The sequence below is a fragment of the Melanotaenia boesemani genome, chromosome 4, assembly GCF_017639745.1.
Source record: "Melanotaenia boesemani isolate fMelBoe1 chromosome 4, fMelBoe1.pri, whole genome shotgun sequence".
Taxonomy (NCBI): Eukaryota; Metazoa; Chordata; class Actinopteri; order Atheriniformes; family Melanotaeniidae; genus Melanotaenia; species Melanotaenia boesemani.
Genome location: NC_055685.1, coordinates 28,470,057 through 28,484,875, shown reverse-complemented (window position 1 = coordinate 28,484,875; position 14,819 = coordinate 28,470,057). Strand labels below are relative to the sequence as shown.

At 38.6% G+C, this 14,819-nt stretch overlaps 1 protein-coding gene and 1 long non-coding RNA gene across 2 annotated transcripts in view; one reads left to right on the top strand and one right to left on the bottom strand.

The window, feature by feature from the left end:
• Positions 1-14,031, top strand: part of LOC121637912 — a 19,822-nt gene extending 5,791 nt beyond the window's left edge. The window contains exons 2-3 of the long non-coding RNA XR_006009964.1: positions 515-522; positions 13,903-14,031. This is a non-coding gene — a long non-coding RNA (uncharacterized LOC121637912). The remainder of the gene's footprint in view (positions 1-514; positions 523-13,902) is intronic.
• Positions 8,658-14,819, bottom strand: LOC121637863 (basement membrane-specific heparan sulfate proteoglycan core protein-like). The gene is made up of 8 exons (XM_041982196.1): positions 14,712-14,819; positions 13,933-14,079; positions 10,580-10,714; positions 10,080-10,252; positions 9,797-9,983; positions 9,543-9,722; positions 9,190-9,456; positions 8,658-9,078 (listed from the first exon to the last, which is right to left on the bottom strand). The coding sequence occupies exons 1-8, from the start codon at positions 14,758-14,760 to the stop codon at positions 9,074-9,076; spliced, it is 1,143 nt and encodes a 380-aa protein (XP_041838130.1). The 5' UTR covers positions 14,761-14,819; the 3' UTR covers positions 8,658-9,073.

Sequence of the window (14,819 nt, the reverse complement as noted above, 5' to 3'; positions counted from 1 at the left end):
GGTTGCTTCAGCATCTTCAATAAACAAAAGGCTAAATGAAAGCAGACATCTTGTCCACACATGTGTGTGTATGTGTCTTTGCTGGGGTAGGGCAAAGGGCAGGGTTTTTTTTTACAACTGCACTTGTATATCTTGTGTTTTCTCCTATAAACACAGTTCCACCCAATAAGTATGTTTTTTTTTATTTAGTTCCCACATTAGGACCTTTTCTAGAATGATAACTGACTCATCCTTATCAAGATAAAAGTCCTGCTGATGCTGAACATCTTTTTGGGGTCCTGGTTAAGGTTAGAGCTAAGGTGTGAAACTGGGTGAGCACTGAGATTAGGGTTAGTCTGTACACAATGAATGGATATCAACTCAATTTCCTAGCAAGGATAGTTAAACAAGAGTGTGTGAATGAGAGTGTGTGTGATTGTGTGCCTGCATGCACTTTTGTTGGCTGCCAGTGAGCATTAATCCCACATGCATTTTATTGACGTCTGTGCATTGTGACTATCAGTCATCCTAAAAGAAGGAGCTGTGTGGGAAAAATGTGATCTGTCAGAGGGAGAAGATTATTTATACAAGTAGCAGTTTAAACTGTTTAAAAGAAAAGATATGTGGTTAGGCCTCAGTTTACTTTCTAGCTGTGATTTGCATGTGAGTGTGTGACAGACTGTCATTTGATCAAAATGGCAGAAACTGAAACAGTCATCACCTCCCTGGCCGAGGCGGTTTGTGCATGAATGCAAAACAGCTGACTAGTGAGCTAATCTAAAAGTATCCATGTGTAGAAACCCACCTGCAGCCCCACACATTACACATGTTGCACAGAAAAGTGATGTAACTGAAGGCAGTTTGTTAAAAAAAAAAAAAAAAAAGACAGCAAGAAAGATAATACACCATGACTTTTCAGGAAACACAAAGAGCATTTCACTCAAATACAATAACACATGAAACATTTCAAGATTTTACACAAAAAATAAATAAAAATCTAAAGATGCAACCCATTTCAGAACTACAAAGCAACACGTGAGTGCAACAAAGGAGTGAATCATTTTACAAAACACACTTACAGAAACAAAAAAATCATTTTACTTTACATTATATCATCAATTACATCATTACATCAAAGGCATATTTCTCGAAATGCAAAATGCAACATTTTACTAAAAAACAGAAACATTTAACAAAATACAGAAAAAAAACGACAAAATTACAGTAATTTTCTTTAAAGATATATTTCCTAAAACATCACCTTTTAAGACACAACAAACTCAAAACAATTTGTTTTTTAAAATTCTGCTGTGTATTGTCCAGTGTTGTAATGTTTTTTACTTCTGGCCTTCCATACATTTCATCATTATTTCCTAAAATAACAGTTTCTTTCACAATGTGGCAACAGTTGTTTCTGATTTCACGTTACCAACCAGCTCATTCAGATCTCAGATATGAATTTTTGTCTCTTAGCTTGTGTAAAAAGTCAAAAGAAGTGCATTGTGTTGCTTGTGAAAGTGTTCAAACTTCCAAATGTTGGATTAGCTCTCACTGGGCTAAACCTTTTTCCTTTTTCCTTTTCAACTTGTATATGCTCCCTTTGGGTAAAATATTACAAAACTATAGCATTAATTATCAAAGTTATGCAGATGATACACAACTTTATGTGTCTCTGTCACCAGATGACTGCAGTCCAATAGACTTAATGTGTCAGTGTCTGGAGCAAATAAACACCTGGATGAGGGAGAATTTCCTACAATTAAATGAAGACAAAACTGAGATTATTCTGTTTGGTAGCAAAGAGAAGAGGGTCAGCATTGGCAAACACCTGGAGACTCGGGCTCTTAAAATTACCAACCAAGTTCGTAACCTGGGAGTGTTGATAGACTCAGATCTGACTTTCAGCAGCCATATCAAAGCTGTCACTAAGACAGCTTTTTACCAGCTCAGAAACATCAACAGAATTAAAAGTTTAGTCTCCCAGAAAGACCAAGAGAAACTCATCCATGCATTCATCTCCAGTAGACTGGATTACTGTAATGGTCTTTTAACAGGACTTCCTAAAAAGAGCATTAAACATCTGCAGCTCATCCAGAACGCTGCTGCTAGAGTTTTAACCAGGACTAAGAGATCTGAACACATCACACCAGTTTTAAAATCTTTACACTGGCTTCCAGTCAGTCACAGAATAGATTTTAAAACCCTTCTGATCATTTACAAATCCCAGAATGGTTTAGGCCCAGAATACATCTGTGATATGTTCAGAGAATATAAACCTAGCAGAGCTCTTAGATCCAAAGACTCTGGTCAACTAGTCCAGGCCAGAGTCCAGACTAAACATGGAGAAGCAGCATTTAGCTGTTATGCTGCAAACAAATGGAACAAACTGCCAGTGGAGATTAAACTTTCCCCAAATGTAGACATTTTTAAATCCAGGTTAAAAACTTTTCTTTTCTCATGCGCCTATGCATGAAATCTGCACGGTAACTTTTTTTTTTAACTTATCTTGCTTTTAATCATTTTAATGTAATTTATTATTTTATTGTGATTATGTGTTGATTATGTGTTGATGCCTTTTACTATTCTAAATATCTGTAATGTCTTTGTTTTATGTAAAGCACTTTGAATTGTCCTGTACATGAAATGTGCTATACAAATAAACTGCCTTGCCTTGCCTTGCCTTGCCTATACTGTAACAGGCTAACTTTTCAGCTCAGTCTTTAAAAAGAGATGCAGTCCCTCCCCTGTTAGCTTTACTCAGAGCTAACAGGGGAGGAATCCTCAAGACATTTAAGATCCTCAAGATATCTAGGAAGTTACCAAGAAAAATGGGAATTCCCAGCTTAAAAGTTAAATGAAAACCAGAAACTGGAAGTCAAAATACTCTTATCTCCAATAACTGTCTCAGACATTTTTTAACGACAGTAAATCACTGGATTATCCCTTTAATGCATTTATTATTAAATCCAGCGTGGATTGTCAAAGCACATAAAGACAGTTGCCTTCATGTGACATTAATGGCATAAAAAATGAGTTTGGAAATACTTAGAAGAAACAAAGCTAATTTGTTTCCACCCAATAGCACACAAATTATGGTGGAAGAATTCTTTCATTCTTAAAGCTCTTTTCCAGAAGGATAGCAGAATATAATGCTGTTGAACAATATGTGTGCAGAGATGGAGCCAAGGGGGGATATCACCATTCTTACAATCTGACTGCCCTTCGCCATGACATACATTATTTTTGCAGAAGCACAACTTCCTATTACCTGGTGCATAAAACATGGCAGGGGGTGGAAAATAGTTTTCCAGCAGAAGAATTAGTATTAAAAAAGCAGGCAGGTAAAATTAAGTCTGTTTTGAGTAAATAACTTTTAATGATATGGAATGCTACCATATGCTAAAAAGCCCTAAAATAGTACTGCAGCTATTATTCATGTGAAGCAGTGCTGAGGTAGCTAACATAGCCAAAGTTATAAACTGGTTGTTGTGATGGTGAACCACAACATCATGTTGAGAAGATACAGCTGCACACAGCTGCACATTTGGCCACAAGTAATCACACCATGTTAGTCTCCCTATGCCAGCACATTTTACCAAGACCAGCCCCTTTCCTCTCTTTTCTGCCATGTCCCTGATAACATTGCTTCACTATTGCATCACATTTGTATGGTGGAAAGTTTTTGGTTGAAGAGTAACCAAAATAGAAACGTCAGTGTGATGAACTGCTGGCACACACACCTGTAAACAGACTCTTTCCTTATGGAAACAGGATGAATGAAGCATAATCACACTGTAGCAGTTGCTTTTTACATCCTCAACATATTATTTTATTTTCCACCAGTCTGGAAGGACAGCTGATGATATGGTACACGCTGACAACTCATCGACCCCCACTCAGTTACTGCGTCCTCGTTCCTTCTCATTTTATAACTCTTTACTTACCTTTTCACCACTCACCTCGTCTACATCACTTCTCTATATATATTTATATCAGCTTTTACTTTTATGGTTCTTTTTCATTTTTGTTTTACGTATTATATCTTGATTAAACAAAACACTGCTCTACAGAAACTGCATGATACTAAAACAGTCGAGCACTGTGGGTTCAGGAGTAGCAGGATAATCAAGTTAATATTCAAAGTTAAAATATACTAGCTCAAAACCACTGGTCGTCATTTCTTTTCTCTGGTTTAAATATTGTAAACATCCTGTTAATGTATTCACATACATTATATAGAGAATTTATAAAACACATAACAAAGGAAACAGAAAATAAATACAAAAAGTACAATGCACTCCACATCCTGTTCTGTTCCATGGTCTCACCATATTTACTTACTATATAGAGGTTTGGGGCAATACATATAAAAGTTTGCTTGGTATTAGTATTCAAACGGCAATAAAGATTAATTCGAGTCATCCATAAAGCAGGTTATCTTGAACACACAAATCCACTTTTTGTTAAGTCCAAAATAGTAAAATTATATGCTGAAAAGTCCGCGCTCCTCCCTCTTTCTTCTACTTTTACACCCTGTGTTGTAACCAGAAGTGCAGCCCAGGCTTTTTTTCTCAATATCAAGTGGTTTCCACTTTGACTGAGGTATACACACAGATGTGGTTGATATTTAAAAACTTTGGTCTTATTTAATTCACCAAGCTTTTACAAGAGAGGATTTTGTGCAACACAGGAAGAACTGTAAGCTAGTGAAAGCAGCTGGACATTAGCCTGTGTCTGATGACGACAGCCTTTTAAGTGGTTGGAGATTAAGTAAATCTTGTGATTCCAGGGCACCCTGACACTGGTCTGTATTTGTTGTGCCTTGCAAATGCTACAACACATCTTCACATCTACTTACAGTAATAGGTGACCAGAAGCAGCTATAAGGCCGTTAGTCTACTCCATGAATTTGTTAAAATGTTTAGCTTTTGCAGACACAATCCCCACAATCATCAAAGATGAACAAATTCTGCACAATATTAAATTAGGATGGGATAAATTAGATTCACGGTTATTTCGTTGAGATGATTATGCAAATAAAATAAGTTTGAACGCTGTCATACTGCACGCCTGTCACAAAAAAGTGTGAATACAAACACATTTGCAAGCAAGAACCAAGCATAAGTGTTAAAAGCTCACAGTGCACACTGAAACTCTGGTGCAAACTCTTCAATCAATGCTTTGTCAAGTATATACAGGAAGTCTGTATACATAAGTGTTTTGCAACAATGAGTCATCCCTGTTGAGTGTACAACACAACTCAATATACAAAAAGTCAATGTTAAAAACATTGACCTGAGATGGCTTGAACTTTTTGTTGGCTTCTGAAAATACCAAACCAAGCAAACCCAATGTGCAGGAGCTGCCAGTCCTTGAAAGGGGGTGATAACAGTGATAATGAACAGAAATAGCTCTGCTTTATGCTCTGTAAAATAAATAAATAAATAAATAAAAGCAGTTCTGTGGACTTGATTTGTGGATTTGTAATGGAGAAACTTTCCCTTCACATCAGTTGGAAGAGAGATCAGGAGATGAGTTATTCATCTATTAAAATGGGACTAGCTGTTAAGTTTACACTGAACCAGATCTGGTGTTGGAGCACCCATAACATTATATACATACACTACCGTTCAAAAGTTTGGGGTCACTTTGCCATGGGATTCAATAAGGAAGTGACCCCAAACTTTTGAACGGTAGTGTATATATATATATATATATAGAGAGAGAGAGAGAGAGAGAGAGAGAGAGAGAGAGAGAGAGTGTAGTAAAAGAAAAACTGAGGGGTGGCTCCAGAATTCCACACAGTGCTGCACATGAAATGATTTCAGATTAGCATACAGGGTATATTGTTGCTGCTTCCTGTTTCACAAGAACGGGACCATTTCTCAGACTCATTGTGAGATCAGAGTTGTGATTTTCTGTTTTCTGGTATTCATTTCACTCTGCAGTCAACACAATACAGAAACCCAATGCATTATCACCCCCATCAGCCTCCCTTCCTATGTTCTGAATAAACTGTTGTTTCTTTATTGTTTCTATAAGGTGCCCTACAGCAGCTTATCGGACCAGGTGGAAACCCATAGCAACAGCCCCGGCAGGCGCCCTGTGTTCCACCAATCACTTCCTGAGGAAGCTCTTGTCTCATTGGGTCTTTCCTGAGCGATCCTTTTGACTGTTATTACTGCTGGAACATCACACTGGTTTTCATCCTAAACCAGTAAAAGTTCTTAATGATGTGCAGAAAGAGGATTTTACTGCTTTTGTGGGCTGATGCAACCTCAGTGCTTTTGTTTTTTTCTTTCTTTCTTTTCAACGAACATGAACAATATATTACAGTCCTGTCAGATATTATTGCTGTCTAATGTGCAGATACCTCCACTTATAACTGCCTGCCCCAGTCAAAGGCCAGCCAACTTCCAGCCAGTTTTAGTCAAAGACTTTGCAGAAGTTTGGCTGGAAAGTGGATGCTTGTGCGTAAAGCAGTCAGCCATTCTAAGTGGCTGTATCTGTAATGTTTCTGAAGTTGTGACAAGTGGTCTATATGAGTTTGTGTGTGTGAAAATCGCCTGTGTGGAACATCATCTTGAGTTTCTCTGTTTATATGAAGCTCCATCAGAGCCCATAAATTCAAGTCTAGTTAATATGTATACAAGACCAAGCACGGACACTGAGGAAATGAATGCAAGGAATTTGTGTTTCCTCCCATTGCTGATGCATTCATCCATTCTTTTCTAACTTAAATCCCTTTAATAATTTTGAAATAAGAATTAATTTGGCTATCCCTCTTGTGCATTCCTCTCTAAAATCAGTTCTCTTTGACCCCTAGTACTACTGTCTGTGAAGTGAGGGGGTGGATTGATGTAACAGAGGGCAGATGTTTCCTCCCAAGCTTTGAAGTGCTTGTAAAGATGCAGTAAGGACCAGAGAAAAGGGTACAAGCCTTTTTCTCCATGGAGACATTACAAGGGAGGCCACAGTCACGCTCAGCAGATACAGGCTTCGTTCTGGCAGCAGTTTTGGAAATGGCAGCTCACTGTCCCACCTTCTGTAACCACAAACCCTTAATGTCGAACTGCCACCTAATATAGACAGAGCTGCTTTAAATGTTGCATAAGAACTCAACCGTCAATGAACACATGTTGCAACACATTTGTTTGGTCAAGAAGAACTTTTTCCAGGGGAGGGTTATAGTTTACATTTACATGGTGGGCTGCAGTATTTGGTCAAAGGTTTCTGTCAAAAAAAGAAACTTTGAATGTGGACTGCATCTGTCACTCCATTTATTAACAGTGTGACAGCTAAGATCATTTTATTAGCCTGAGGGCAATGTGTGTGTGTGTGTGTGTGTGTGTGTGTGTGTGTGTGTGTGTGTGTGTGTGTGTGTGTGTGTGTGTGTGTGTGTGTGTGTGTGTGTGTGTGTGTTAAAGGAAGATATTGCCACCATGTGGTTGAAAAAGTTACTTTGGGGTGATCCTTGTATTTAAAATCAGTATGATAGAGGAAAAAATGTAACATAAATAATTTCTGAAAAGCAAATGCGCCACATTTGTGTTTTTTAAAGTCTAAATGAGACGTATAATCTTCCACTTTATATTAAAAAAGTATGTTCTTGTGTTTTTTCACTGAGTAGAACAACTTGCAGCTGCAAGTTGTTTTTAGTAATGATCTTCTGCTGCTCATCATATCACTGACAGCCCTTCTTATCTGCCCCCTCACAAACTCTGTAATTCATTCAAGGACAAGGAAAGAAGAAGTGCGTTAAAACCATTTTGAGTAGGTTCTGTAGACAGTGTACTGAGTAGTGACACATGCCAACATGATGGGAGTGTATATTAACCAAGTCTGTGAGTACTTCTCCAGAGTCACCCAGCCGACTGTGTGTTGACTGCGTGACTCTCATTGCTGTTCAGCTCTTAATAAATATTTGATTTGACTCCCACCGATTGTGTGATATTATTTAAAATGAAATTCCACTACACTTCCCCGAGTTTCTTCCGACTCCATGTGAGTCGGAATGACCACTCTCATTACTTGCAAGTAACTTGTCTGTGTTCATTTTCCCTTTAATAAATTTTGTTATACTTTTACTCATTCCAGACTCCTGGCATTTTTTTTCTACAACAGGACCTTTTTTATACATTTGGAGAGACAGGAAAGTTGGTCAGAGAGCGGGAGTGACATGCAGCATATGAGCTGCTCAATCAGCTGAGCCAAATGCCAGCCTAATTATTATTGATATTTCTTGCTATAACTCCTGATATAAACACCCAAATAGACGAAGATGGGAAACTACTGACAAGAAGGAAAATATTCTGCTGTTAAAGAAAGTTAAATGCAAAATGTGGTGATGAGCTCCATTTTACCTTTTGAATGGCTACACAGACAAGTTGCTGAATAGTCTGAATGAAATGTAAACTCCGGTGAGCCACAATTTAATTACAGAGGCTGTAATTCACGGTATTGTAACAAAGGGATCTTTACTGAAGAGTTTACAGGTGGGTTTTGACCTTGAGATGTCTGTGTTGGGATGGTCTAAAGGGGGCACAAACTGAAGCTCTTCAGTTTTTAAGCTGCTTTGCCAGCATTTGTGAATTTATTGCCTTTTCTGTTTATTTATGTCAGTTAAAGATTTAATAAGAATCAAAGTGACATTGTGAAATACATCTTATAATCATAAGCACACCTAAGATTCACTTTTAATGTTTAAATTTTACTGTTTACTTACACAGACCCTCATTAAGCACACTTGAGGAAAACATAAAAGCAGTTTTCATTATACACTAAGCTATATTTTCATGTTATCGTAATATCAGAAGTGTTACTAAAATTTTGAACAGTGGTTTACCAGATTACATGTGTGAAAGAGAGCTGGTTGTAATGTGAAGAAAAACCCTCACATTCACACTTTTAGAAGCAATCACGTCAATAAAAGCAACACTATTTCCTGTAAAGTACAAAATTAACCTGTACTCACAGAAGTATCAAAAGTTTAAGGATCAATAGCATGATATACATCAACATATATGAATTTATTAAATATGATTTCACTGTATAGATTCTTTTTGTCAGCCAGACGCTGTGTGAACAAGTTATTTCAGCCTGTAAAGATAAACAGACAAAAACACAAAACAGACCTGATTAGACAGCGAAAAACAAATGGAAAAACTGTTTTTATATGGTTAAAATCACCAATCCTGAACATCAGCTCACCTTGTATTATGACCTTAGCCAGAGCCTCACTGGAGCCAACGTGGTTGGTGGCCACACACTTGTATGTTCCGCTGTCGCTCTGTCTAACACGGGCTATCAGCAGCTTTCCATCCTTTGTGGTCTCTGCTCCAGCAGGTAAAGCAGCCCTGCCCACCCGAGTCCAGGAAAACTGGATGGGATGAGAGCCGTGAGAGAGGCATTGCAACTGCAGGGCATCTCCGGGCTGGAGCCTCACCTGGTCAGGCAGGCAGGTGGCGTATGGGGGGCCTGATGAGGGAGAACAACGTGAATCTATAAACATGAGGACAGACCTCAGAATCTGGGTTTGTTTGATATCTGTGTCGTCCACTCACTGTCCACCTCCATCTGCGTGTACGCCTCACTGTAGCCATGTATGTTTGTTGCATTACAAATGTATTGTCCTGAGTCTTGCCGTCCCACGTTAGTCAGAGTCAGAACTCCATTGACTACAGTATGTTTCCATGGCAATGGTGCACGTAGCTTGGACCAGGAGATGTCAGGAGGAGGGGAACCTAGAGGGACATAAATTTGAGAAATGGAAGCAGAACAAAGAAACATTTATAACACAGCCATATTGGCACCTTACCTCTGGCCTGACACTCCATTGTGACTGTTTGCCCCTCCACCGCTGTTATTTCTTCAACCGTCACTGAAGCCACAGGCGATCCAGGGGGCCCCTCGACAATGATCTGAATTTTCACTTCTGACATCCCTTCATTGTTCTCAGCTTGGCAAATATACACTCCTGACTCCTCTGGGTGTATAGCAGACCACTGCAGAACAAACAAACAAACAAAAAATAGTCAGACATAATGTAATATAATGTATTTGTCCGAAATATGGAAATTGTTATAAGTTTTATATTTCACCTTTATAGTGCTGACATCATTTGTCTCTGTGGAGACCAGCTGCAGGGTTGAGCCTTCGTGTTTCCAGGACACTGTGGGGCGAGGCCTGCCCGAGAAGCGACATTGCACCATCACAGGCTCACCCATTCTGACCCGGAGTGGTCCCGCTGGTGTCAGTCGTAATTTAGGAGCATCTGAAAGGAAGATTGTATAAAAACTCTTATTTCAAAATATATACTCATATTATGCAGACAAAGAGCAAGATTTTGGTGCCATAATCTCCCTGACTTTTATTTGCTTCATTGACTATTCACAACCTGCTCTCATCTGATGACAGCTAAGCATTTTATCAGTTTTGTTTAATCTATCTGAATTCTTTTAAACATCTAAGAGACACATAGCAGAGCTGAGATAGACATAAACCAGCTGTGCTTACACATTATCACTGGTGTAAAACATGTAGAGAAATGTAAGCAGACTTTTTTTTAAGGGCAACACAAAACTACTAAGACAAAGCTCACGTTTGACGTTCAGCACAGCTTTGGCAGAGCTGCGGCCTGCAGAGCTGACGGCCACACAGTGGTATTGGCCCTGGTTTCCTGGTCGAGCATTGGCAACTGTCAACACAGACCCATCAGGACCGACCTTCACATTGTCTAGATGAGGGAGAGAGGAAAAAAACACAGTAAAGCCTTGTAGTTTTACAGTCATGTTATTACACTGTCTTCCAGTTCAAAAGTTAAAGAAATCAGAAAATAATAGGGGAAAAATCCTCTAGTCATCGCTGGAGGATTCTTAATATTTTAATATCTTAAAAAAGAACTTAAAACCTCAGATGAACAAAAGCACATATTACACTCTTGTTCCGAAATTAGGCCAAAATTCACAACCTATGTGGAGAAAACTAAGAGCAGATTCACATACAATTTAAAAGGTTAAGTATCAGCAGCAGGATGCTGCAAATCAAATTAAGTAAACAACAGCAGCTGAAAAAGCAGACATCATGTCAGTTTGCTGGTTGGAGCATTCAGGTGTGTACTAACACAAGGAGGAAAGACATCAAATAATTTTTTTTTTTATGCAGCACTTTTCATACAGAAAATAGCACAAAGTACTTTACATAAAAAACATTTTGGTCCATTAAAAAGAAGATTTCACACACTATGCCCTAACAATCTTAAAACACACCCCTGATCATATTCTCTCTCTCACATGTACACACACACATACAACATGCATGCATCACCACCCACACCCCCATCCTATTTTGCACGCTAACCTCTATGTTTCTATGTATGTCTCTTTAACTGAATATTAACATGGAAATAAACATCTGGCTTGACGCTGCTGTGAGGAAACTATATCTTGGGGATCCATTCACACCAGGAGCCAGCCCACTCAAAACCAGAGAGGCTGCCACCACTGGAAAGAACCTAGATTAGGGCAGGCTGGGGTCCACACCACAGCCATAGCACCCTCAGTAAAACAAGACAATAAACACAGAGACCCATATAAATAGATATTATTTAAAATACATTTTAAAAGTATATGATTTAAAAATAAGTTGGAAATAAATATATAAAATGTTGAATAAATAAATCCAAACCAATAAAATAAACAAGAAAATAAATAGGAAAATAAAATAGAATCAAACAAAAAATTCTGTTAAAAGTAAACAAAAAAAGGCAGGTCTTTGACCTCTTTTTAAAAACCTGGGGTTTTCTGGCAGGCTGTACCAGAGTCGAGGGCAGTAATGAGCAGTCTCTATACTGTGGTTTGTACTTAAACCAGATTAATATTTTTCTAAAATATTGCATTTGTTCAAAAAACAATAATTGGATTAAAAAAGGGGGGTTTTCTACAATTTTACCTGAAAACAGCTGGATACAGGTGGGTATTTATCAAGAATTTTAGGATCTCAAAGGCACTCCATCAGAAGGGACTTCACTACTGCCATTTTGAAGGCAGAGGGGAAAACACCTGCCTTCAAAACAGCAGTGGTGAAGCCCCTTTCAAGGCGGATGGGAAAACACCAGGCTGCCTAGTAGCGTGGTGGTTAGCACCACAGCTTCACACCAAGAAAGTTGCTGGGTGGAGGTTTGATGCTGCGGAGGGGGGGGGGGGGGGGGGTGGCCTTTCTGTGTGGAGTTTGCATGTTCTCCCCATGTATGTGTTGGTTCTAATGCATGTTAGGCTAATGGGTCACGCTAAATTCTCCCTGTGTGTGTGCGTGTGTGTGTTTGTGAATTTGTTGTTTGTCTATCTGTTTTGGCCCTGCGATGGACTGGTGACCTGTCCAGGGTGTACCTGCCTCTCACCTGCTAAACAATGCTGGGATAGGCTCCAGCTTACCCACGACCCAAAATGGAACAAGCAGTACAGAGAATGAATGAATGGGAAAACACCCATCTGAAGAAATTTATTTAGTACATTTAAACGCTAAATAAAAGTTTTTAGGTGACGTGGGAATTGGACCTACAAGGCAGGTCGCTGACTTTGTAGAAGCAGTGCTCCATATATGTTACAATCAACATTTTGTTGAGATGAAAGGCTGGATCTCATAGCACTGATCTTACTTGTTCAAATCTGTGTTTGTATAAAAGACTGATTGTTCTAAAACTGAATTTCAAGTTGTTTTTATTGTCCATAAGGAGGTTTGATTCTTACCACTTTAACTGTCTTATTGTAGATTTTGAGTTGTTCATGAAAACTTTATAAAATTTAATTAAATTAATTAATTTAGTTTTCCTCCATTTCCTCTCTGCTCTCCTGCAATTTCTTTTCAGTTTCTTCATTTCATCATTTCTCTGTGGGTTGCTCTTCTTGTTTTTATTTTAATGGAGCCACAAAGTCAATGGTCCACTTGAGTTTGCTGTTGAAAAGATCAACAATAAAATCACAAGAGGCAGGTTAAATCTGATCAGGAGTTTAATGTAAAATATCAATAAAAAAAGATAGAATTTCCTCACAGGTCTTTCCAGGGCCTCCTGTTGGATAGAACTGGTGATATTAAAAAATACACAGCAGTGGCCTAACACTGAAGTAGTTACTAGAAAAGTAATTGTTGCTGCCTTTTAATCTGGGAAGAGTTATATAATAACTTGACAAATTCCAGTTTAATAATTCAATATCTGACCCACAGCTGACCCAAAAATGGAGGCTGAGAACGAGACTGTTATCCGCTGTTATATTTTTAAATAGCTATCTTGAGATAACTAGTAAATTTACTTGTCATCTCAAGATAACAAGGATAATTTTCTCAGACCCCATGACAGCTGATGGGAGGGTCTACAGTCATGGTGCATGTGTGTAATTATGTGAACGAGTGATTGGTAAAACTTAACAGCCAGACACGTTGCAATTTCAGTTTTCATCAGACTTGATAGAAGTAAAATCAAATCAGAGGTATTGATCACTGATTGATGTTACTCAAACTGACGTCAGCATGCATCCGTTGCTGTACTGAGGACCCATGGATCCACCAGTTGAGGTGTTGGGAGAGAATTTGAACGTTGAGAATAAAAGTAGTTTACAGGTTAAATGTTAAAGTTTATGAAAGGACAATTAGAAAAAGACTAAATGAGTGTGGCTTCTTTGAAGGGCTAGCAGAGGAAAGCCTCAGGATTTAGCAAAGACCTATCTGAACAAACCACAGGACTTGTGTCCTTTAGAGAGATGAAACCAAACTGAATGCACAGTACCACGTTTGTTGAAAAATATCATGGGATGTACTTAGTATTCCACTCACTTTTTTTGGACATGGCTTTGCATTTTCTGTGTCTTGACTCTGATACATGATACCTTACAACTGATCAGTGTCCTGACTGTGAAATTGTATGAACAGTGCTTATGTGTCAGTGTTATTACTTCTGACCTGGCAATGCTTGAGCATTAGTTTTACTCCACTCCAGTTGGACAGGTTGTACGGTGCTCTTCGCTTGGCACCTAAAACTGGCAGACTCCCCTTGGCGCACAGTAGCCGTCCGGGGTTCCACAGTGACAACAGGAGCCTGAGCAGCCACTATGCAGAAAAGCAGAGTCATCAAACGTACATAGAAGAGCAACCACAAGTAGTTTGCGAACTTTTAGAAGTGTCTGGGTAAAAGAATACATGATAAACAAACACCACCCCAAAGCAAACAAACAGAGCAAACACAAAATGAACTGTGCTGCTACCTGATGATAAAAGCTGTAGGAAATATATTTCCCACACTGAAAATTGAATCAAAGACAACAATGAATACTTCTCTGCATTGACGCATTAGCTCACCTAAATGATATTAGATTAGATTTTTCCATAGTCTAAATTTTTCCCAGAGATTTGTGTTTCCAGAAATATCCAAAGGGTATACAAACTGTTGTGCCCAAATCATGTCATTGTGCTTTCCTTAGGTTTAGTGTAGAATAAATCTGTATAAAGTACAGACTGAGAAGTGTCTTCCTTATTCGGCACACTGGTTCCTACAACATTTTTTATCTAATTTTTAGAGCAATGAGAACAATTATGTGTCAGCTGGCCATTTAAACACAGCTATGTCTCACAACTAACAGAGGTACTGTTGAAGTGTGAGCGATGTGTGGATTCAGTGTTAGAAAACAAGCAGCGATGCAACAAATGTGATTTTGTTGTTTAAATGAAATCAGATTCATTACCTGAACATATTAGAAAGCAAAAGATGAGAAGCGCAGTAGATGAATCCATGATGAGAGCAGACGAGACTGGCTGTTTCTGCTGTGCACAACCCCTCTCTGTTTGCCTCT

What these genes read in the sequence shown, in the direction of transcription:
- LOC121637863 (XM_041982196.1), bottom strand. Translation starts at nt 14,760, where the DNA reads ATGGATTCATCTACTGCGCTTCTCATCTTTTGCTTTCTAATATGTTCA. An exon ending in TAATGCTCAAGCATTGCCAG is followed by an intron (nt 10,715 to 13,932) that starts GTCAGAAGTAAT and finishes TCCCTCATCTAG; the next exon opens with ACAATGTGAAGGTCGGTCCT. An exon ending in AGCTGTGCTGAACGTCAAAC is followed by an intron (nt 10,253 to 10,579) that starts GTGAGCTTTGTC and finishes TCTTCCTTTCAG; the next exon opens with ATGCTCCTAAATTACGACTG.